Genomic DNA, 24,774 nt, shown 5'->3' on the forward strand with positions numbered 1-24,774 from the left:
GAGCACGTAACTGAGATGGAGAGACTGCTTACAGGTGGGGAGAACCGAGCCTCCCCAAGCTGTGATGGTGAGAATGGGGAGGAAGGAGTGGGTTGAAATGATGCACCTGGGGAAAATGATTCAAAAGCCGCCCCTAAGGAGGACCTGGGCTGCTCAGGGAGTCTCCCTTTCTGTTGCACAGCCCAGGTGGAGGCGGGGCTAGGCTCTTCCCGCAGCTGCCGTCACCCCTGTTCACCTGCCCAGTGCAGGGTGTGCTCCAGGAATGTGCGGCGAGACTGGGTCAGCTCCGTGTGACCGGCAGTGCTATGTGCTGCTCCAGGCCTCTCCTGCACCTGGCAGAGGTGAGAAAACTCCCCTTGCATGGGCTCCTGGGCATCTCCGGTGGTGGTGGTGGTGTCTGGGGGTGTTGAGGACCCTGTGGATGGTTTCAAAAGGAAGAAAGAAGCCAGCCATTTTCAAAGACACTCCTGTCCAGAGCAGGGCTCCCCCAGGCTTAAAGAGTGGGGCAGGCATCTTCATCCAAGTCTCTGTCTCCCTAGTCCCTGCTCTTCCAGTGCTTCAACCCCACTTAGGAGCTGGGGCCAAGCTTTTGATTCAGATTCGCAATACATAGGAAGCCTTGAGAATGGAGGGCAAAGCCCAGGGGGCTCCTTTACTCAGCTTCCTGGGTAACTCAAGGCTTCACACCCTGGCCTTCTGTCAGGAATATTTTCCCATCCCAGAGCATGTGGAGGGGAGCTTAGTGCCTTGGTATTTCCCCAGGAATGGAAATGCAAGGACATGGGAGCAGGAGGGACCCAGGTAAGGTCTAATATGTAACAAGGAAAATGTAACTGTGTTTCCATGTTCTAGTCTCTGAGTAATTACATACCATGTTATATTCTCCAAGGTTAAAGGGTGACTTCACATCTGTGTCCAAGATGAATTACTACACCTTGAAAGCTGTGTAGGCTGTTATGAGGGGAGCAGGTGCACAGGGAGCACTTGGCTTGGAAGGCACAGCAAACCCAACAAGGCAGGAGGCACAGCTTTAAAACCAATTTATGAAGAAAAGGAGGGTTTGAGGATGGGATATGGGACACAGTCCTGGAGCACAGAAATCCCAAGAAGGGAGATTTTTAGGAAAATTTAGGTTGGAAGCCCTTCTCCTATAGGTAGGACTGTCAACAGCCCTAATCCTCCACTCCTGTGTAGCAGCCAAGAGAAGGTGTTCTGTCTCAGATATCTGCAGAGTGCTTTGGAAGGAAGTTCCGGTAATTGCATGCATCTGTCTCTAACAAATGGAAAATGGAAATAGCTCAAGAAATAGACTCACACTTGCTGGAGTTAGCGCTTGCAAGGCTAAACTCGAAGCAATGTTAGACACGGAGGATGAAGACTCTCAGCAGGAAGCGTATCGACTGCTGGTGGAGGACAGCGACTCAGGAGAGACTGGTTAGAAGGGTGTGGGTTGCACTAGTGTGTTCAGCAAGATGTATTCTTGAGGTTCAGGCCTGATAGGTGGGTACAAATCCAGGCATCATCACACTCATTTGGCCAGTAAGGAATCCAATGTCCAGAGAAGCTAGTCACTCATCCTCAACCTAGAGAACTGAGCCAGTGTCTAGACAAGTCCACATCTCCCTGCCCATTGGTGAATGGTGGCCGGGGGAGAGGTAGACCAGACAGCTGAAGAAGAAGAGAGTGAGAACACGGCTGCAGTAGGCACACTTTTTGGCCTCCCTGGCACACTCTTCTGCCACTACCATGGCTTTCAGCCTTTCTCAAACCAGGTTCCTTAATTGATTATTGTATTTCCAGTATTCCATGAAACGTTAAGAAATGTTCTCCAAGGAGGACTTGGTGCTTAAAGAAATTTGGGATAAGAAAATGATCCTTTATGGAGGACATTGCCGCCTTTTAATAGGTGCGTTCATCTACATGGTAAAGAGGAGATAAGACTGCTGCTTCCCAAATTGATTTGGTCTTGCTACCCCTTCTCGGTGGATGGCCTCTGTTTCTGTAGCTATAGCTATATCCATGTATCAGCCTCCTTTATTTAGTGAACTGTATGAAGCTACTTCAGAAAGTTTGTGGAAGGAGCAGGTGATGTGGCTTAGCTGGAGACACCCACATCCCATGCTGCAGTGCTGGTTTGAGTCCCAGCGGCTCCACTTCTAATTCGACTCCATGTAATGCACCTGTGAAAGCAGCAAATGATAGCTCAAGTACTTGGGTCCTTTGCCACGGACATGGGAGACATGGATGGAGTTCTGAGATGCTGGCTTCGGCCTGGCTGTGGTGGCCACATCAGTGAAAAAAAGATGGAAGATCTGCCTGTCATTCTACTTCACAAATAAAGTTTGTGGAAAATGAAGTTAAATGGTAGGTCTGTTATGGCACAGAAAGTTGAAATTCATGCTTACATGGGATTTTCAAATATTTCATAGAAACCGTATTATGAAGAAAAACCACATGGATTTAAAAAATATCTTGGAGTCAGCACTGTGGCATAGCAGGTGGGGCAACCACCTGTTGCACTGGCATCCCATGTGGGAACCGGTTCAAGTCCCAGCTGCTCAATTTCCTTTTTTTTTTTTTTTTTTTTGACAGGCAGAGTGGACAGTGAGAGAGAGAGAGAGAAAGGTCTTCCTTTGCCGTTGGTTCACCCTCCAATGGCCGCCGCGGCTGGTGCGCTGCGGCCGGCGCACCACGCTGATCCGATGGCAGGAGCCAGGTACTTATCCTGGTCTCCCATGGGGTGCAGGGCCCAAGTACTTGGGCCGTCCTCCACTGCACTCCCTGGCCACAGCAGAGAGCTGGCCTGGAAGAGGGGCAACCGGGACAGAATCCGGCTCCCCGACTGGGACTAGAACCTGGTGTGCCAGCGCCGCAGGTGGAGGATTAGCCTAGTGAGCCATGCTCAACTTCCAATCCAGCTCTCTGCTATGGCCTGGGAAAACAGCAGAGGAAGATGGCCCAAGTGCTTGGGCCCCTGCACCCAAGTGGGAGACCTGGAAGAAGCTCCTGGCTCCTGGCTTTGGATTGGTGCAGCTCCAGCTGTTCTAGCCAACTGGGGTGTAAACCAGTGGATGGAAGACCTCTCTCTCTCTCTCTCTTCCTGACTCTCCTTCTCTCTGTGTGTTACTCTGCTTTTCAAATAAATAAATCTTTAAGAACAGTTTGTTTTAGTGCAAAGATTTATCTTTGAATTACATTTTCTTCAGTTTTAAAAAATCATTTGAAACACACACACACACACACACACACACACACATACATCTTCCATCCACTGTTTCACCTTCCCAAATGCCTGCAATGGCCAGGACTGGGTCAGGGTGAAGGGTGAAGCCAGGAGCATAGAACCCAATCCAGGTCTCTCCAGTGGGTGGCAGGGACCCAATTACTTGGGCTTTCACCTGTTGCCTCCCAGGGGGCAAATTAGCCAGAAACTGGATTGGAAGCTGATGTAGGACTTAGTCCCAGGCACTCCGATACAGGCACTCCAATACAGGATGTGGGCATCCCAAGTGGCGACTCAACCCCTGTGCCAAATGCACACCCCTTTCACAAACTTCTTGAAGTATCCTCATATATGTAGTTCATTCTATGCAGTAGTTTTCCTTCCTTTTACTTTTTTTGAAAATGCTCTTTATTACGAGAGCGTCGATGCAGCTGGCCATTCAGAACTTTGTTGTGGTGTATGCAAAGGGAGAGGGCAGGGGCAACACAGATTCAGCTCCATGAGCAGTAGGTGCACAGCTGGGAGAAAGAAATGACAAGGCTGGTAGCAGCCCAGACAAGGGGCATAGAACAAAGCAGACTAGGAGACAGGATGCTTGCAGTGATGCAGAGAAAAAGTAGGCAGGGCAAAGAGGGGAGAAGGTGGGTCCACGGCACTCAGCCCTTACTTCCTTGTCCAGGACCCCTGTGTGAGCTGCTTCTCCCTGCTGGAGCCATGCAGGCTGTTTCCCAGGAAGTGTGCTGACAGACAAGCAGGGTCTTTGCAGCTAGATTTCTGTTCAAATCATGCACTCCGATTCCTGGCTTGTGATGTGAGTAGATTGCTTCACCTCTCACCTCAATTGCCTGAGATGTTCAAGGAAGAATGCATCTAAGCACAGTGCCTGGGTCCTTACTGGAGAGACTCAGAGTGCTGCCCTTAGCTCGTTCCTTTGGGTGTAAGTTCAGAGTCCTTTTTGATGGTCATACACTCTGCCTCACTTGTCTCTCTGTCTTCCACCATCTGGGCTCATCTTCCCATCACTCGTTTGGGCTCTGGGCTGTTGGAGCCTGGAGGATTCTGGATAAGCACCTTCCTGGGTTCTGGTGCCCTGAGAGCTGATTGCTCCTGGCCTGGAGTTTGCACTTGAAGTTGGAAGCTGGGTGAAAGGATAGGCTGCCCATGCCTTAAGTGCCCTGTGGCTCCCTTGCAGGTTGGCAGAGGGCAGCCATGGTTCTGCTGAGGACTGAGGGCTGCTGGTCCTGGTTGATCTGTTTTGCTTTGCTATGTTATATTCTGCCAAACAGATTGAAAGAGAAATCTTATTATATATTTTTTAATTTTTATTTTTTACAAAAGATTTACTTATTTGAAAGGCAGTTACAGGGAGAGAGGGAGAGACAGAGAAAGATCATCCACCTACTGTTTCACTCCCCAAGTGATCACACAGCTGGTGCTGGGCCAGGCTGAAGCCAGGAGCCAGGAATTCCATCTGGGTCTCCCACATGGGTAGCAGAGACCCAAGCACTTTGGCCATCTTTTGCTGCTTTCCCAGGTGTGTTAGCAAGGAGCTGGATTGGAAAGGGAGCATCTTGGAGTCAACCAGCACTCATATGGGGTGCTGGCATTGCAGGCATTGCACTGGCTTAGTCCAGTGTGCTACATGGCAGACCCCTGAAGGAGAGCTTTTTATAAAAAGCTTTTATTTAATAAATATAAATTTAATAGGTACAACTTTCATAATACAGCAGTTCTTCCCCCATACCCACCTTCCCACCCCCACTCCCATCCCACCTCCTACTCCCTCTCCCAGACCATTTTTCATTAAGATTCATTTCTAATTGTCTTTATATATAGAAGATTAAATCTACAGTAAGTGAAGATTTTAACAGTTTGCACCCACAGACACACAAAGTATAAAGCATTGCTTGAAGACAAGTTTTATCATTAATTCTCATAGTACAACACATTAAGGACAGAAGTCCTACATGGGGAGCAAGTGCACAGTGACTCCTGATGTTGATTTAACCATTGACAATCTTATTTATGACGTCAGTGATCACTCAAGGCTCTTGTCATGAGCTGCCAAGGCTATGGAAGCTTTTGAGTCCACAAACTCCATCAGTATTTAGACAGGGCTATAAGCAAAGTGGAAGTTCTCTCCTTCCCTGAAGGAGAAATTTTAACTCCCATGTGATGGCTGCATTGGCAGCATGGCATCAGGGAATTTTTAAATGATGTGTTTTTTTCCCCAATTGAACCTATTTGTTACATATTGTCTTTTAAAACTGAGTCAAAACTTTATGGGCAGTTTTACAAGACTTGTAATATACTTGTGCAGGTTTAGCAAGAAGTGCTTGCTAGAATATAAATTCCCCATTGGCAGGTTAAAAGGAAACAACTTCATTGTATACGTTTTTCCCTGCCAGTGTGTTATATTATGTTCTGTGTCAGATCAGAGCCAAAAGGAGGTGGAAGGTCTGAAACTGTTGTGGTCAGCCATTGGAATTTTGGAATTTTGGACAGATGACCTGAGTTTATCTGAATGAATAATGGATTATTTGGGAGTGTTGCTAAGGTGCTAACTTTGGAGGCAAATGTGTTTTTTAAAAAAGATGTTGGAAGAGTAGATTTGAAAGATTTATTATTTTCCCTTGAATTTATAGATGTAATCCATGCTCACCGTAAAACCTGAAGTGCAGAAAAGGAACATAGAACAAAATTAAATTAAGATGTATTTTCTTATTTGCTAAGTCAGTCTGTTTCTCCTCTCATAAGCCAGCAGGTGAGTGGACTGCACACTGGGGCTGCCTTCACCTTCTCTAGCATGCCTTGGAGACTCACCCACTACATAATCTGCTGCCCGGTACTGTGTCGCTGTTTCACCCTGGAGTGAGCCACTGATGATTGCACCTGTCCCTTGCCGCACCATCTGTTGGTAGATATTTAGGTTGCTGCTACTGGTTCTGGTATTATGGATAATGCCTGTGATGGATGTGATTGACAAGCGTCTCATGCACTCCTCTAAGTAGTTTCTTACAATGCTTCCTGGAGCACATGGCCTGTTGAGACACCCAGGGTCCATGGCTCACAGCGGCTCCTGAAGAGGCAGCCCGGGTCTGCATCCTCCACCAAGACGGATGGCCCTTCTGCTGTGCCTCACTAACCTGGGTCCAAGGCCACTCAGAGCAAGGCAAAAACAAAAACATCCACGGTCCATCTACTGTGAAACCCACACCGCCTCATTGGTGTGCTGTGCTCCATTATTTTGATTTCGTAGGAGTTGAACTATTCCTTTATGTCGTGCTTACATTTCATTCATTTTCTTAAAAGTTGGCTTCTTGTGCCCTTTGCCAGGCTGTCTGCTGGAGAACCCACTACAATGCAAAGTGCCTGCTCATGTATGAGATAAGAGAATCCTTAGAAAGGTTGCGTGTGTGTGTGTGTGTGTGTGTGTGTAGCAGGTGTGATGCTGTGGAGCTGTGGTGTCATGGGTTAAGCTAGCTCCAGTGTCACCAGCATCCCATAGGAGTGCTGGTTCAGGTCCCGGCTTCTGATCCAGCTCCCTGCTAATGCACCTGGGAAAGCAGTGGAAGATGGCCCAAATGCTTGAGCCCCTGCCACCCACACAGGAGCCCCAGTTGGAATTCCTGGCTCCTGGCTTCAGCATGACCTGCCTCCTTGCCCTGTGGCCATTTGGGGAATGAAGCACCTGATGGCAGACCTATCTGTAACTCTGCCTTTCACATAAAAAATAAATCTTTTTTTTAAAGAGAAAGTTTGTAGAAAAATGGGATGAAAAGGTAAATTTATTTGGCTGCAAAATATGTTGAAATTTATGCAGTTTCTTTATACATATGCATTTTCCATGAACTTTTCAAAAGCTGCTTGTATACACAAATTTAAAAATTTCCTTGCACCAAAATAAACTTATCTTTTGATTCTATTTTCCACAAACTCTTTGAGTATCCTTGTATATTTCATTTGCTGTTTATTCTTCTATTTCACCAGTACTCTTAGTTTTGTTTAGGGTATTTTTAGATGTGCAGAAGCTTAAAAATCTGGGGTAATAAAACTAACCAGACTTCTCCTGATCCTTTGGTCCTTTATTCCTATGTTTACAATGATCTGCTCTACTCTGAGGTCACAGAGCTATTTGTTAGCAGGCCCTGGGCCTGGTCATCTGTGGGGCCTGGGAGTACTCAGCCTCCACAATTGCTGTTGAAGAAAAGCTTTGTTTCCTGGGGACAAGCAAAGGTGACTGTGGAAAAGTTTAGTTCCCTAAAGAAACTGCCTCCACCAAGAAGCAGTCTGCCTGGGCTCTTGTAGCAGGGGTTAGGGGAGTGTCCAGGACTTAGTGAGCAGTGCACAGGCCCTTTCTGTGCAAGCATTATCCATTGATTGTCATTCACAGCTCCAGGCTGGCTGGTGTTTCCCAGCTTTCTGTGCTTTTAGAAGTCTGGCTCCTGCTGAGTCCAAAGTTGCAAGATCAGCTTTCCTGGAACAGCCCCTGAAGAGCCAGCTCCCTGCAGGGAAACTGGGGCAGGTCCCCTGCTCCTGTCCCTGTGCCCCCAGCCCCTTGTCTAAACTCTACACTCTGGGCTATAGACTCACTCTGTCTTCTTAGATTTAGCTCATAAATGCTTTGCAATTTATTTTAGTGTGTGGTATTAGGTAGAGGTCTAATTTATTATTTTTAAGTGTTCAAGCAATTATCCCAGCATGATTTATTAAATAAAGCTCTTATGCACTGAACCCCAGTGCCTCTCTTACTATATAAGTAGTATTACAAATACATTGGTTATTTTCTGAGTTTCTCCATTTTTTGCCTTCCTTAATGCCTTTTAATTCTTCATTACTGCCACATTTATGTGATCAGAAATACATATTATTCTCTTCTTTTTAAAAGTAGAAATTTTTCTTCCTCAATTTTTATGAGGAAATACATTTGTTTTGGTGAGCTCCTCAAGTTTCATTGCTATTTTATTTTATTAATAGGCAAAATAGTTTTGTACTTAATTTTCCATGTATGGTTATGATATAGCTTTTTGTTTTTCAAGCTTTATTTTTTACAGAACATTAAGTAATTTTCTTCACATAATTTTGTCACATATTAATTGAATGTTAGGTGTTTTACATTATATTTGTTATGAATGATTTTCACCCATATTAAATTATCAATGTTTTTCTATTGTATAAAAATTGGATGGTTTATGCCTATTTATTTTGTAATTATCATCTTGTTGAGCTCTCTTGCTGTATTTTTGAAGATTTATTTATTTGAAAGGCAGAGTTACAGAGGGAGAAAAAGAGAGAGAGGAGAATCTTCCATCCACTGGTTCACTCCTCAAATTGCCAAAATGGCCATAGCTGGGATTGGGCCAGGCCAAAGCCAGGAGCTTCATCTTGGTATCCCACATAGATACAGGGACCCAAGCACTTGGGCCATCTTTGGCTGCTTTCCCAGGTGTATTAGCAGGGAATTGGATCAGAAGTGGAGCAGTGAGGACTTGAACCAGCTCCCATATGCTGGGGTTGTAGGTGGCAGCTTAACCCATTATGACCCCTCTTAGTGGTTTGGATAGCTATTTTGGTTGATCTTTGAACATAGTAAATATTGGAGCTAGTATTATGGTACAGCAGGTTAAGCCACTGATTATGATGCCAGCATCCCGTATTGGAGCACCAGTTAGAGTCCTAGCCACTCTGCTTCCGCTCCAGCTCCCTGCTAATGCACCTGGGAAAGCAGCAGAAGATGATCCCAGTGCTTGGGCCGCTGTATCCACATGGGAGACCTGATGGAGCTCCTGGCTCCTGACTTCAGCCTGGCCCAGCCCTGGCCATTGCAGACATTTGGGGAGTAAACTAGTGGATGGAAGGTCTCCCTCTCTGTAACTCTGCCTTCCAAATAAATAAATAAAATCTTTAAAAATACATATGCTTTAGTTTTACTGAGATGGTTTTTTTTCCCCTAGCTGTGAATAGGATGTTGATTTTATCAAACATTTTTCCTGCTCTGTTCAGGGAATAATATAGTTTTTCTTTTTATAACTTATTGATATGCCACAGTATTTTCATTGACTCACAAATAGTAAACATCCTTTTTGGGCATAGATCATTATTTACATAGCCCCCTTGTATCTTTGGTTGACTGTATAATATATTCAATTTTACAAATCATTTCATTTGTATTTCCAGCTATTTTATGGGGTTTCTTTGTTTTGTGCTCCTTTCTCAGCTTTGTAACTGACAAATTTTTAAAAAAAGATTTATTTGAAAGGCAGAGTTACAGAGACACTCAGAGAGAGAGAATCTTCCATCCACTGGTTCACTCCTCAAATGGCTACAACATCCAAGGCTGGGCCAGGCCACAGATAGGAAACAGGAGCTTCATCTAGGTCTCCCATATGGGTGCCAGGGGCCCAAGCACTTGGGGGCATCTTCTGCTGCCTTCCCCAGGCACATTAGCAGGAAGCTGGATCACAAGTGGAGCAGCCAGGATATAAACTAGAGCCCATAAGGATGCTAGTATCGCAGGCAGTGGCCTAATCCTCTATGCCACAACACCAGCCCAGAAGAATTTTTCTTAAGAGATTTGAAGGCAGGGTTTAGCCTGATGCAGCAGATTAAATGATGTTTCAGAGACCTGCATCCCACATTCTAGCACTGTTTCAAGCTCTGGCTACTCCTCTTTTATCCAGCTCCCTGCTAATACATCTGAAAAAGCAACAGAAGATGGCCCAAGTACTTGGGCCTCTGTACCCATGTGGGAGACCCTGATGGAGTTCCTGTCTCCTGGCTTTGGCCTGGCCCAGCCCTAGCTGTTATGGCCATTTGGGGAATAAGCCAGTAGATGGAAGATAGTCTGTCTCTCTCTCTTTCTCTGTCTTTCTGTGTGTATGTCCCTCTGCCCTTCAAAATACAATAAATGTTTAAAAAGAAGGGAGTTACTGGGAAAATGATTAATATCCAAGATCTTAAGTGAACTTAAATTTTTAGCAATATTTTCACATTTTTCCCTGTATGTTAATGTTGTCAAATTTTCTCACTTAATCTTGGATCAGTGTTGTTCATTTATGCCTTTATATTTCTAAGTACGTATATATGGACTTTTAAAAAATGTAATTCTCTATTAAAAAACCCTCTGCCTCTCATTCTCTGTCTTCTCTATTTTTAAAGTTGTGCAGGTGTGCTCGCTTTCTCTGCTTGTATTTCCTATCTTACATTTTCACTTCTGTGTGGAATTTTCCAGGCAGGAGGGTTGACACATCTTCACCCTGCCTTTATCAGCTTCTAGCCTGTTGTGATGCATCACGGTTTACCTGCTCCCGGCTAGGTTGATGTGAAGATAATGTTCTGGCTTTAACAAAACTCATTCCTCCCAAATGGAAAAGAGGATTATAAAGATTCTTGCAAAATGATCCGAGATAGAAGATGCTCCTAATGAGGTGAGCACTAGTACACAAAGCAAAGCAGGAGAGCGATGCTTCTCTCAGCCCCAGGTGGGTCTTCCCTACTCCGGCCTGGGAAGCAGAAGGTGCCGGGTGCACCTGCTGCCCTTGGAACGCTGCCTGCAGGCAGCAAAGCCTCAGGACAGTAGGGCCTCACAGGCCTGAGCCATCAGGCCCCCAAGATAAGTGTTTGTCACTTTCTAAGCCATGTCTAAGCCCCATGAGCTTTATCGCAAATCTATTAGACTACATAAACCATTCTGAGATTTTGTTTTGTATAGTGAAAAACCAAACACCACTCATCATAAGGGACATATTTATTTTTCCTTTCATGGCAAAAGTCTTTGAATTTATACAGAAAGACCTATCTTGACAGAGTAAAAGGGCATTTCTTTGTCAGTAAAACGTATTTGAAGGCAGGTAAGATCTGTCGTATATTTGAAGAAATGAGTTTCAGAACAAATTCTTTGATAGGGAAGGTTTGCTCCGTCGTTGGATGGAAGATGGGTGTTTCCGAGGTGTTTCCTTTTAGGCCAGGATAGACAGCAATTCACTGCCCAGTGCACTGTGTGTGTGTGAGTGCGTGCACACGTGCATGTGTGTGTGTGTGTTTGAGCACATACGCGTGCACATGAGTGTGCATATGTGTGCACACGTGTGTATATGCATATGCACGGGTGTGCGTGTGTGTACATGTGTGTGTATGTGCATGAAAGCTGAGCCACTCTAATGCACTAGAGAAGATGGTCTGTCAACAGCCCATCACTTCTTTAATAGTGATTTTTAAAACCCTGCTGTTTCATGGGGTGCAAGGCAGGAAACTGCATCAGTGCAGCCACAGAGGGAACAGGAGCTGCTAGGGGAGTAAAAGGGAGCAGGAGTAGTCAGGGGTTGTGCCAAGTGTGAAAGTCTTCCATTATCTCTTCTCAGGTTAGGACACACCCCAACTAAAGTGGGTCCTGAAGGGCCATTGGCAGCAGTTAGAAAGCCGATGGGATCTTCTGCCCCTGGTAGAGAGCAGGGGGTTGCCCCTCCTGGAAGACAGCCAGGTGTCTCCAGCAAGGGTTTCAAAGATTCCTCAGATTCAGAGAGATGCATTGTTTTCCCATACAGAAAGGTGGTCCAGGGCCAGCGAAGTGGTGTAACGGGCTAAGCCCCAGCCTGCAACACAGAGGCACAGGGTTGAATCCTGCCTGCTCCACTTCTGATCCACCTTCCAGCTAACATGCCTGGGAAAGCAGCAAAAATGTCCCAAGTGCTTGGGCCCCTATACCCATGTGGGAGGCCTGGATGGAGTTCCAGGCTCCTGACTTCAGCCTGGCCCAGCCCTGGCTGTTGTGCCATTTGGGTAGTGACCCAATGGCTGGAAGATCTCTTTATGTCTCTCCCTGTCTGTAGGTTGCCTTTCAAATAAATAAATTAGATAAATAAGTAAATAAATATATATATTTTTAAAGTAAGATAACCCAAAATCGATGACTTCCTTTCATCCAAGCAGGTATTTTTAAAGAAACAAACACATTTAATCTGTCTCTTTAAGGCAAAGATAATCATTTAACAAGTGAGAAACTGCTTTCTGACAAAAGGCTGTGCTAAGGAAAAGTGCATTTTGAAAACAGATGTCTGAAATGTTTTATTGTTACATGATTTTCCTACTGAAAACAATATATGCCTCTTAAAATATTTCTCGCATATGCCTACCCTCCCCCAAACCTTAGAAAAACAAAGTCTTAACTCATTTTAAAAACTGTTCCAAAGAACATTGTGGTTTTTGAGCTTCTTTAGCTTACAAAAAAATCAAAACACATTACCTTCCAATTACTTATCAATCGCTGATTGACAACTGGGATATGGAAATTTGCTAACAGAATTTCAGCACAAAAGCCTTTGCGTGGTGAGCTCAGAATGTGCACCCAGCCACACGTCTCTCCCCTGCGTGCGGGCTGCAGGGGTTGCTGGGATCTTGCTGTATACAAAGAGGCACTAAAGCTAAATTCTAACCTCTCCCGAGGTTGGACCTGGCTTTCAGAGTGGTGTCATGGGATTTGTAAACTGCAGCACAGAACTGGGCCTCACTGCTGTCTCATGGCTGTTCTCTCCAAAAGGCAAGGTCAGGGACAAGTGACCCAGGCAGGGAGGGGTCTGAGCTTGGCCTTCTGTTGTCTTTCCTTGGCCCTCCTCTTGGCTGTTCCTTGGACAGTTTGAAGACTAAGACTTGAAAGCTTCATTTCTTTAATTTTCCTATTTTGTCTTTTACAGACGTTAAGTGGTGCAGAATATAACAGAATGTAACGTCGCATTTTTGAAAGTCTCTTTTATTCCCAACAGATTTTGCTTCATTCTATTTGAGGCTATGTTATTTGGTGTATAAACTTTTTTCCTGAATATTAGCGTGTCCTGGTAGAATGTACTGCCACCAAAGGCAGGATAATCGTCTTCGTTCAGGTTAACCATTTGTGTTGCCTCAGAATGTACATTGATGGCAATCTAGCAGGTTGGGAATTTGTTTGGATTTATGTTGGTGTAGAAATAGAAGCATCACACCTCTGATCCTGCTGGCTAGGGGACCTTGGGCCAGTCCTAGCCTTTCTGTGTTACTTTGTTGTACAGTTTTGAAAACAGCTTGAAACTACACTTTCGAGGCAGAGAGCAAGTGGTCTTCTTGGTTTAGGATGGTAATTTAGTGATTTATACTTGTCAGGTTCATTCAACCTAATTTTTTTCATTTTGTTTTTGCTTTGCCAAAAGTCTTCCCACTCCTATTCCTTTGCTACATGTACTGTCTTATTTGATTCTCTCTTTCCCCTGTCATGATTTATAGATTCAAAACACTTTTTGAATTCTACAACTGAAAGGATTTAATTGAAAATGCCTCATTGGGAGGTAGGCCTTGTGGTGCGGCTGGTTTGGCTGCTCCCTGGGAGGCCTGCATTTCATATGGTAGTGCCTGGGATCCAATCTGACCTCCACTTTCCTTTTGGCTTCCTGCTAATATGAGTAGGGGAGCCACGGAGGATGGTCCAAATACTTGAGTCCTGGCTCCTGGCTTTGTCCTGGCCCAGCTCTGTTACAGGCATTTAGGGAGTGAGCCAATAAATGGAAATCAATCTCCCTCTCTCTTTCTTCTGCTCTCTCTGTCTCTTCTCTGTCACTTTAAGTAAATAAACAAAAACTTAAAAAAGTCTTTACTATAGTTTCCTTTAATCATCAGCATGAAAATTTAAATATAAGAAAAAACACACATTTACTTTCCCTTAAGTTTCATATTCAAAAGTTATTTTATGATATCATGTTTTATTCAGTTTTACCTCCTTTTTTTTCAAGATTTATTTATTTATTTGAAAGACAGAGTTACAGAGAAGCAGAGGCAGAGAGAGAGAGAGAGAGAGAGAGAGAGAGGAGGGTCTTCTATCCACTGATTCACTCCTGAATTGGCTGCAATGGCTGGAGCTTAGCTATCTGAAGCCAGGAGCCAGGAGCTTCTTCTAGATCTCCATGCAGGTGCAGGGGCCCAAGGACTTGGGCCATCTTCCACTACTTTCCCAGGCCATAGCAGAGGGATAGCTGAATCAGAAGAGGGGCAGCCAGGTCTCGAACCTGTGCCCATATGGGATGCTGGCACTGCAGGCAGCAGCTTTACCCTCTACACCATAGCACCACCCCCCATCCTGTTTAATAGATTTTGGTGTTTCTTGGAACCATATTTACAACAATTTTTTGAAGATTTACTTATTTGAAAGGGTGAGAGAGAGAGCGAGCTCCCTTCTGCAGGGTCATTCCCCAAATGGCTGCAAAGTCAGGAATGAGCCTGGCTGAAGCCAGGAGACAGGAGCACCATTGGGTCTCCCATGTGGTCTGCAGGGACCCAAACATTTAAGCCATCTTCTGCTGTCTTCTTAGGTGCCCTGACAGGGTGCTGGATCAGAAGCGGAGCAGCCAGAACTCAAAGCAGCACTCTGATATGGGATGCTGACATCACCAGTGGTGACTTGTCCCACAGCGCCACAACTCTGAGCTCTACAACAAATATTTAGACCAATCTGTACTTACAGAATCTCATTATTCACTACCAGATTTCCTGGTTTCCTTTGTCTCTGGATCAGCTCCAGTGCATTTAAGTCTGGTGTTCTGCCAGGGAGACACTGGTCATCCAGGGAAAATCTGAATCTCCCCCCACTCCCATCCCCATCCCATGACACTTGTCCCCCGGTTCATGCTTACGGGATTCTCTTTATTCTTGTTAACATTTAGACTTGCCAGAAGAGAGTCCCTTGTCACTCCTTTTCATGAATATTGTTTGCCTGTTGGAGAGCACTCTGTCTCTCTGATGACTGCTTATCTGCCCTGTGCCCCCACCCCTCAGGTGCAGTGCCCCCAACCCTGTGCCCTTCATTCCACAGCATCAGCAGTTGCTGTGTGTTTATAGCTTTGTTCTTCTCAGCATTGAGAGACAAGCTCTTGAGCTTTTCTTCCTCTTCACTGATTTTCTCCTCTGCAATTTGTTAACACTTTTCTTCTCTTAACCAGGTCCCTGTCCCTGTGTCTCTTGGTTTGCAGACCCTGTGTTTCTCTTTATTTCAATGAGAAGCTGAAGCCTGTAGTTAAAATATTTTTTTCTGCTATTCTTCAAGTAACACCTTGACAGTAGAGACTCTGTTTCTGAGCACCCGGGACTCCATCTTGAGAAAGCACCCCCCCCAGTGTGATATTCTGGTCTGAAACTATGATCTAAAACTGTGATCTAAAACTATGCTCTAAAATATGCTGTTCTAAAACTATGATATAAAACTAGACAATAACAGTACTCAGGCAATAACAGTTCACTGCATCCCACTTGGCAGAGCATAGAAACTCCCTAGTATGATTGCTTAAGCTTAAAACAGATAAGCTGCACCTGGATTACTGTTAACATTGTAATTTGTCTGCTGTCAAGGTTGTAATTGATACTTCCCAAAGGCCTTAGGTCAGCTTGACCCTAGTAACCATGTATTCCCCCTCCCCCGACCTTGTGGTTTTTGCCTTTATAAGCCCTGTTTCTTTGAGCTTTGGAGTCAAGAGTTCTTTAGGGCATAACCTTGGGCAATAAAGGACTCCAAAGTTTATCAGTGTGTGGTGCTCCTCTGTTTGCAATCGCTCAGGCGTGACAACCTGCACACCGCTGCTTCCTTCTCTTTGGGTGGCCGGGTTTCTTGCTTGCCTCTCTTCAGAAGCTGAGGCTCTAGGTGCTCCTTCCTTCCGCACCCCAGAAGCCATGCTCATATCTGCTGGATCCTTTAAGCCCACCCCATGTCTATTGCTGCCGTCTTGTAGCACAGGTGGACAGTTGAACACCAGATCCACTGAGACCTCTGGGTTACATGGCTGGGAATCAGCATTGCTGGATTCAGTTGCATGGGGAAAGGAAGCCTGCTGCTCCTTGTCTCAGTGTGACTGCCCCTCCAGCCAGCAAAGCCAACACAGGGTGCAGTGAGGTGTGCGGGAGAGGGCTTCGTCCTTTCTCTGGCTGGTGGACAGTCTCTGCCCATCAGGAAGATGGCCTGAGTTATCATCTCACTCCCTGCATCTTTAGGAATGGCTAGTAAACAGGTGGAGGAGAGCCTCAGACGTCTGGAGCTGCCTGTTGGCGTAATTCATTCAGCATTGCAGAGAGGAATGGTAAGCATTGCAAGAGCCTAATACAGCTGCCTCAGGGGAGAGCTTGCAAAGAGCCTCCTAGTGCCATGTGGAAGCTGTAGTTACTTAGGCACTGACTCAGGTAATAACCAGGAAAAAATAAAGTTGAATTTCTACCTCTCTCTTTAAACCAAAAAAAAAAAAAAATTCTCGATATATTGAGTACTAAAATCTTTCACAAATGAAAAAATAAAAGAACCAAAAGTAAACATGAAGACACCTTTTTAATCTTAACGTAGAAAAGGCATTTGAAAGGATCTCGCAGAATCCAGCAGTCTTAAAGAGAAAAGATGGAGAAATGTGACTGATAAAATAAAATGATTTTTTCATGGCTAAAAGGTACCATTAACAAGGTATCTTGGTCTATTTGTTGTTACTATTAAAAATTCCTGAAGCTGAGAAATGTATGAGAAGTTCTTTGGCTCGTCGTGTTGGAAGCTGAAAGGGCAGGATCAGGTGGCCCCATCTGTTCAGCCTCTGGTGTGGGGCTCACGGCAGATGGCATCAGAGTGGTGGCAGCAGGTGCAGAAGAGAGACCTGGCCAGCTGGGAAGACTGAGGGATTCAAGGCCCTGGCTTGCTCTCCATAACAAGTCACTCTCTGGGGAACTAACCAGGTGCCACCAGAACTACATTCCTCACTTCCACAGGTGAGGCCCCCAGTGATGTGATGACCTTGCACCTGGACTCCCATAGCATGAAATTTCTACTGCCTGGCAGTGCAATCCCACTGGAGAGGAACTTCTGGCATGTGAACGCTTTTTGTAAAACATTATTTATTTGAAAGAAGAATGACACAGAGGGAGAGATAGAGATGTTCTAACTGCTGTTTCATGCTCCAAACAGCTGTAAACAGCAGGGGCCCAGAACTCCATTTTGGTTTCCTATGTGGGTGGAAAGAGCCCAAGGATTTGGGCTATCTTACATTGCTTTCTCAGGCACGTTAACAGGAGCTGGATCTGAAGTAGAGTAGCCAGGACTTGAACCAGGCACTTGGCTAGGGGATATGTGTTTCCCAAGTGGTGACATAAGTACTGTGCCCAAAACCTGCTCCATTCACTCTACCTTAGAAGTTTCCTTTATGGGAATTTGTCCTAGGTGTATCCCCATGAAAAGCATAACATCATTTACTACAGCCCTGATTACTCTAGTAAAAGAATGCAAGCTATGTAAAAGTTCATCCATTGGGATCTTATCAAGTAAAATACAGTAAAGAAAATAATACACAGAAATACCAGAGTCACTTCTTTTATTTTTTAAAGATTTACTTACTTATTTGGAGGCAGAGTTATAGAGAGGGAGAGACAGAGAAAGAAAGGTCTTCCATCTGTTGGTTCACTGCATGGTCAAAACAGTTGGAACTGTGCTGATCCAAAGCCAGGAACCAGGAGCTTCTTCCCAGTCTCCCATGTGGGTGCAAGGGCCCAAGGTCTTGGGCCATCTTCTACTGCTTTCCCAGGCCATAGCAGAGAGCTGGATCAGAAGTGGAGTAGTCAGCACTTGAGCCATATGAGATGCCAGCTCCGCAGGTGGAAGCTTAGCCTACTGTGCCACAGTGCTGGCCCCCATGGAATCATTTCAAAATGAGAGGCAGTCTACCCACACAGAGAGAAAACACTCTCATGCTGTATTCAGTGGAAAAGCAAGGAGTGGTGCAGTGTACACAGAAGGAGGGCTGCACAACCAGGTCACTGTGCATCTACAGCCACCTCTGGAGGGAGCAGCAAGAAACTGGAGACTGTGGCTTCAAATTTTTATTTTTACTTTTTTTTAAAGTTATATTTATTTATTTGAAAGGCAGAGTTAGGGATAGAGAGATTTATCTGCTAGCTCACAGGTGGTGGCTTAAACTGCTATGCCATGTAGACCCCACATTTTTATTTTAAATTTTACTGAAATGCAGAGGGAGAGAGAGAGAGAGATCAATCTTATCCTATCCTCAATGCCCATAGCACCCAGGGATGGTCCTATCTGAAAACCAAGATCCTGGAACTCAAGCCAGGTCTCCCAACTAGTGGAGCCATTGCCTGCTGCCTTCCAAGAAGCTAGAATTGAGAATGGAGCTGGGACTCAGACCCAGATGTTTTGATCTGGAATGTGGGTATCCCAAGTGGCGTCCTAGCCATGGTGCCAGATGCCAACCCCAGTATCAGTGCTTTAAATGCACAGTGGGGGAGGGGAAGATTCACTTTTTTACCACCCGCCCCTCTATGCTCTGTTTTCTAAGACAGTCATATATATGTATCAGCTATTCAAAAAGAGAAAAACACAATACATATATGCGCTGAAAAGAATGTTACTCATTTAAGTTATTGTGGCTGGTAAGGGAAAAAAATCACATTTTTCTTTGAATGAAATAAAGTATTTAACTTGTTTTTAAAATAGAAGAGTCATAAACCTGTTGTCAAGAGATGGAATCATTTTATTTCCATCAGCTGAATTATCATGGCAATATTGGACACGGCATCTCATGGTGGAGACAAATGCGGAGTCAGCACTGATCTTTCCAGTTCCGTCTTGGTTTTTCCTGCAGAGACAGTGCTGTCTTGTCAGAGCTCCCGAATCACCAGCCTCAGTCTGCACTGCCGATGTCACCTCCATTGATCCACCAGCCCCCTTTTCTCGGGGAGCATGGTTGAAAATGAGGTTTTCCTTAAAATGCTCTAACCTCTTTCCTTGTTAATTCTCCACCCCCTGCCTGACACTCTGTTCCCTCTTCCCTGTACCCCAGGCAGCTGTCCCAGCCAGCTCTGCTGACCTTGTGGCCCATGTCCCTGGCCGCACCTGCTTCTGCTGTCCATCTCCTGCAATGCCACATGTATGGGTGGTTGGCTCAGCAACACTGACTGACACCTTGGTGGGGGGAGTGGCTGAGCTCTAGGTGGCATTTGAGAGCTTCACACGCTTGACCTCAGCTTTGTTTCACCCCTGCCCCCCTGCCCTATGCACCCACATCCTCTGGGTTTTGAGGGAAGAACCGGGCTGGAGCCTGCTTATGCAAGACAGGGCTGTATTGGAAGGATCCCTGGAGAGGCTTGGCTGTAGTGGCCTCAGGAACCCTTGGGCCCACCTCTGGTTCCTGTTCTTCCCTGGGCACCAGCTCCCTGCATTCCTTTCTTTGGCTCTGTTCTCCACGATGGACATGGACAGTGCCTGAGCTTTCTGCCTGCGATCTCAGCCACTAAAAGTGAATGGGCTTCTAAGACCCCAGTTCCAGGGAAGTGTCTCAATGGCCCAGAGTGGTCTAGGTAGGAGGGATCAGGCAAGAACATGGCAGCTCCCCCTACTGATGCCTGGATACAGGTGTGGACGTGCAGTTCCCAGCAGCTCCATGGACACTGTCCCCTGCAGTCCCCGTGTGCTGGGGACCATGTGCACTCCTGGTGGAGGGGATTTGGGGGCAGGAGGTGGACTGGGAGACATGAACAGAGAGGAATGAGGTTCTCGCAGGAAGAATCCAGTGCACCAGGGCCCTGGGGGCTTCTCCAGCATGTCCTCCACACGAGGTCATGGTTTCTGCTGGAGTCGCCCCTGGCTCCCGGAAGTTGGGCCGCTGCGGGAAGGAGTTCCTTCTCCGCCTTCATGGGAGAGACTGCATGCTGGAAATGCTGCCTGCTGCCAGTTTAGCTTTTGCCAGGCTGCCCTTCAGCCTCAGTTAATCGCCTGCCCAGGAGAGCATTGCCTGAGACTGTGTTTGTGTCTGTGCTGTCCAGGGGCTTCTGGGAATGGCTCAGTCCCTGCTGAGAAGCCACTGGGCAAGTAAAGTGACCACACTTTTGAGGGTAGAGGCCATTGCAGGGGTAGGATGCTGTCATACCTGGCTCTGGTCCAAAGCAGAGGTAGTGGATGGGTGGGGAGTGCTGAGGAACAGGCTGACATCAGCTTCAGAAGGGCTCTTCTGATTCCAGAGAGGGCTGGTTCTGAAGGGAGGTCCAGGGTTGTGGGGTAAGACCATTTTGATTCACGGTAGTCCTGACAGCTGGGGTCTGCAAAACTGGGGTGGGGCAGGGACACCTGAGGCCACCCTCAGGGGGTCTTAGCTCCTCTGGCCTCCAGGGGGCTCCCTGCTCTTCTGGCCTCTGGCCTCTGTGTTTTCCTATGAGGACGTAGTGCCTGGGAAAGAACTCTGAGAGCCTGCTGGGGTTCAGGCCATGGGCTGCAGCCCCCCTGTCTTGGCTGGAGACTGTGTGTCCCCAGGAACTAGTGCTCAGGGTAATTTGAGTCCCCAGTTTGCATAACCAATAGGGCCATTCTGGCACCCTGCACCCCCTTCCCTGTTGCAACCCCTCCCAGTGAGTGATGCCCGAGGCCCCAGACAGTCCCAGGAGCCACCCAGCTCACTTCCCTTCTGGATGCTTTGAAGCAGCCACTGAGCGATTGGTTCCATCTGACCTATAACGTGTGCCCAGAACCCACCCTGTTGCAGGTGCGCCTCTGATTCTCTCTTCTAGGGCAGTGCCAGATCCTCTGCTCACCCACCTTCAGCGTCCATTTCTCCCCATCCACCACTCTGCTGAGGGCCACAGAGTTCATCCTTGGGCCACACGGGACTTCCCTCCTAGGAATCCTCACACTGCCTCTGCACCGGGGTGGGGAGGGGTGGAGGCAATGGAGCACATCTCCCGGTGGCTGCAGGGGCTGCAGGCCTCTTGGGGCTTCCATGTGCCTGTGGAAGTCTGGGTATCACGTGACCTGGATCTGGACCTGACCATCTGTGGGTCTGAGGCTGGAGGTGGGGGTGGCCCCAGTGTGGATGCTGACCTGAGTCTGCATTGCCCAGGGATTTGTGTGCACTATGTATGTGTGTGTGTGAGTTTCCGTGCATGGTGCATGCTTTCCATCCCATGTGGCACCTCTGAGCCTGTCCTCTTGGGGGTGGGAGTGATGGCTGTGCATGGGGGATGTTCTGGTCTGGAACAGTGTGGAGGGAATTGTTCTGTATGCCCCACAGAGAGACCACGTGCTCTGTTGTTGGGAGCAGAACAGTTATTGAATTTCTGAGACTCAGGTCTGTCCTGCTCCTGTTAGGGCCACAGACTGGCTGTTGCTGATTGTTCACAACCTGAGCAAGTGCCCCTCCCTTCCTGAGCTCCAAGGAGGGGAGGAGGGGGAGAGGCTGGGGGAGAGCATGGAGCCAGGCAGGCCTCCATCTGTCTCCATGATTGACCACGTCTGGGAGAGGGCAGGTCAGCCTTGCCGGGAGAGCTGAGTGTGCCAGGCTCACTGTGCAGAGACTGGGTGCCCTGGAGGGCTGGGGGAGGCAGAAACTTCTCATTGCTGCACCCCTCTGGCTTTGGGGTCCTTTGTATCTGAGCAGAGTGAAAGCATTTGTTTGAGAAGAGCAGGTGGAGGGGTGGTGAGGCGTGGGGGAGTTTGAGTGAGGGGAGCCTGGGCTAGGAGGGATCCAAGAGTCAGGGGCACTGGGGGGCAGTGGGGAGTCAGAACCCCAGGCCCTGGTGGCCCTTCTGAGCCTCTCTGTGCTGGGCTCATCCTCATCCTGCTCCACATGCCTGGTTCACTCCCCCATGAGCCTCTGGCACCCAGGCCGCTGTGTCACCTGCTTGTCCCAAGGAGGAAAACCCTAAACCAAGAATGTCCTTGACACATAGGACAGAGATGGGGCCTGAGACTGAACTTCTCCATGCTGGCGTGGCCCTGGGCAAATGAGGAGGGGGCCCTGGCAAGACAGCCTGACCCCCACCCCAAACCAGACCAGAACAGGACAGCAGCAGCAGCTGTCAGCTGTCGCTCGAGTTTCCCTACACCCACCGAGGTCCTTTCCATCACACAAAGGTCATTCCAGATTACTTTGGGTGTCAGGAGACTTTCAGTTTATTTAAAACCAGAACAGGACTCCCACTTAGGGGCCCGTGCGAGGGAAGTGGAAACTCGTGTGGTGAGAGAGAGAGGAACAGAGCTTGCGACAGTGGCTCGGGGACTTTCATCTGGAAGGAAGCTTCTGCCTTTGAAGAGGCAGCTGGAGGGAGGTTTGATGTGGGCCAGAGGGGGAGAGTTCTGAGAACGAGCTGCACAGTGGCCAACTCCACCAGTCAGTTCAGTTCAGTGCCACTGACATTTGCTCCGGTGATGGCCCGGGGCTGGGAAGGGGCAGGGCCTGCAGAGAAGACCGACATGGCTCTGCCTTCAAGGTGCTCACAGGCTGGTGGGGAGCCAGGAAACCAAGACCGGCCACCGGTGCCACATGTGGAAGAGGAGAGGCAGTTCATCCAGCCCTCTGCTGGGGCTCTGGGTGGAGAGCAGGCAGGGTAGGTGGGTGCGGGAGGCTAAGGCATGTTCGCAGAATGGCTTACACCATGCTGTCAGAGTTTAGGTGAGGAGAGAAGACAGATCTCACTAGAGGGGTCACGGTCACACGTGTTTTTTTCTTGGGGATAACAGGATGGGAAGAACTTGCTGTTGGGAATACTTCAAAACATTCATGGGGAAATGGAATTAAAAGATGAGTTTAGAGTTTGATGTTTGGCTTGGCGGTGAAGTTGCCCACATCCCACTTTGAGAGCCTGGGTTTGATTCCCAACTCTGCATCCTGCCTCCAGCTTCCTGCCAACCCACGCCTTGGGAGGCAACAGTGGGGACTCAAGTGGTTGGGCCCCTGTCAGTCACATGGGAGATCTGGACTGAGCTCCAGGCTCCTGGCTCTGGCCTCGGTCAAGCCCTGGCCACTGTGGGCATTTGGGGAGTCAGTTAGTAGTCAGTAGCTCTCATCTGTCTGTCTTTCTCTGATGGTTTGCCTCTCAAATAAATTTGAAAAATTTCTAAAGGGGCCAGCATTGTGTGGGAACCTGTGTTTCTCTCCACCAGAGGCTGGGACAGAGAACCAATGGGAGGTGCAGGAGCAGGATGGAGCTGCATGTGGGAGAGTGACAGCAGGTGGCCAGCAAGCCCAGAGCCAGCCCGGCCACAGAAATGGCTGGGCAATAAGGGCAGAAAGGACATAGTCCCTACACCTCCGAGTGGATGTCTGTGATGATTTTTGTAACTTGTATGGAACTACCCTAGGTTTATCCCCAAAGCAATATTGTGGAGAAAGGGGCACAGTGTCATGCACAGCCCAATCTGCATTCTTTGCTTGTGTTTCTGCAAGCCCACGGAGGGGGCATGGTCTCTGGAGATGCTGTTCAAATTGGCCTTTTTTTTTTCCCTCCCTGCAGCTCCTGGAGAAAACCATACAGAGTCTGATATTCTCAACCTGAGAGCCAGCTGCCTTGGCTTGACTCATCACCGAACTCACCACTTCCTGCTTGTCGACTCCCTCCACCCTCACTGCAAGCCTTCACCTCCTCTTCCTCTGTTCACCTGGGAGCATCTGTTAACTTCCTCCGCTCCCATCTGGTGTCCACTCACAGCAGCCCAAGGATCCACTGCACAAAGCAGGCCTTTTGTTGATGGGGTGTGGGTGGAGAGGCAGAGATGGGAGTTGTTAGTGAACCCCGGAAGAGGCCAAGCTGGGCATGAGACAGGTTCCTCCTGGTTGTTTTGCCAAAGGAGCCCCAGTGAAGTGGCAGGGAAAGGACAGAGGAGGGACCCACAGGAGCGAACCAGCAGTGTCAAGGTCACTGAGGAGCCCAAGAAGATCTCCTCTGCAGTGATGACTGGACAGGAAGACAGCCTAGATGTCCCGAGGACTTACTCCACTGAGACATCTGAGAGTCCCACGGCAGTAGGGCTCAGCCTGCCCAGATTGCTGGGGCTTTGGCCTCCCCAACAAGCCATGGGGACAAGGATGAGCTGGAACAAGGCTTCCTTGGGACCTTCTTCAGTCTCACCTATTTGTTTCTTCCTTTCTTCCCACTCTGGGGGGAACTCCTCAACCCCTGGCCTGCCTTCCTCCTGCAGCTTCCTGATTCATGCCGAGGTCTGGCAGATGCTTCCAGAAACCTTGAGGACCCTAATAAGATCTGTAAACATGCACCTCCCATTGCATCCCTCTCGCCTGCCTGGGAAACGTCATGCTTCAGTGGAATCTAAACAGCCTTTAATTGTGCATCAGCTCTCAAGGACCATTTAGGAACCCAACCAGTATTTACAAATGGATTTGAAATTTTCTCAGTAAAGGGAATTAATTCTGTGACTTCTCAGTGCCTTGGAAAGCAAACAGAAGATAAGGCAGGCTCATTATTTGTTCAGTGATATGGGCGGGGGGTGGGGCATGGCCCAAATCAGGCACCCTCAGGATTTTATCTGGTTTGAAACAGGAGCTTTGGAATGCACCTGACTGCAGGGAGTGAGCATCACTCCAGAGGGGAGTCCTGCCTCCTGAGTAGAGCTCATCTGGTTCTCAGACACAGAGAGGCAGGCAGTGGGTGTGTCAATGGCTTTCCTCTAGAGCTGGCTGCTCTCCCCCCCCCTCCTTCTCTCTCCCCCTCTTTCTCTCTCTCTGCGTATCTTTGAGCTTGGAGCTGGGTCTTCTCAGTGGACTCACTGGAAC

The 24,774-nt window shown here is 47.6% G+C and overlaps 1 protein-coding gene across 7 annotated transcripts; it reads left to right on the forward strand.

The window, feature by feature from the left end:
- The first annotated feature begins 37 nt into the window (after positions 1 to 37).
- On the forward strand, positions 38 to 24,432 carry LOC149122080 (uncharacterized). 7 transcript variants are annotated; one of them, XM_089314127.1, is made up of 3 exons: positions 73 to 341; positions 763 to 801; positions 23,498 to 24,427. In XM_089314127.1, exons 1-3 carry the CDS (start codon positions 263 to 265, stop codon positions 24,352 to 24,354), a joined length of 975 nt encoding a protein of 324 aa, XP_089170253.1. In that variant the 5' UTR covers positions 73 to 262; the 3' UTR covers positions 24,355 to 24,427. The 7 variants fall into 7 exon arrangements, 2 of the variants coding, with proteins under 2 accessions (XP_089170253.1, XP_089170254.1); XR_016221735.1 differs by lacking the exon at positions 763 to 801 and adding an exon at positions 16,223 to 16,308 and having other exon boundaries at positions 88 to 341; positions 23,498 to 24,432; XR_016221733.1 differs by lacking the exon at positions 23,498 to 24,427 and adding an exon at positions 5,981 to 6,211 and having other exon boundaries at positions 92 to 341.
- Positions 24,433 to 24,774: the final 342 nt, after the last annotated feature.

This window comes from Oryctolagus cuniculus, chromosome 15 (genome assembly GCF_051225735.1).
Source record: "Oryctolagus cuniculus isolate XC-2025 breed Fujian yellow rabbit chromosome 15, ASM5122573v1, whole genome shotgun sequence".
In the NCBI taxonomy this organism is placed as follows: Eukaryota; Metazoa; Chordata; class Mammalia; order Lagomorpha; family Leporidae; genus Oryctolagus; species Oryctolagus cuniculus.

Excerpts from the sequence above, each read along its gene's own strand:
- LOC149122080 (XM_089314127.1), top strand. The coding sequence starts at position 263 with ATGTGCGGCGAGACTGGGTCAGCTCCGTGTGACCGGCAGTGCTATGTG. Across the intron at positions 342-762 it reads CTCTCCTGCACCTGGCAGAG|GAATGGAAATGCAAGGACAT; the intron begins GTGAGAAAACTC and ends GTATTTCCCCAG. Across the intron at positions 802-23,497 it reads TGGGAGCAGGAGGGACCCAG|CTCCTGGAGAAAACCATACA; the intron begins GTAAGGTCTAAT and ends CCCTCCCTGCAG.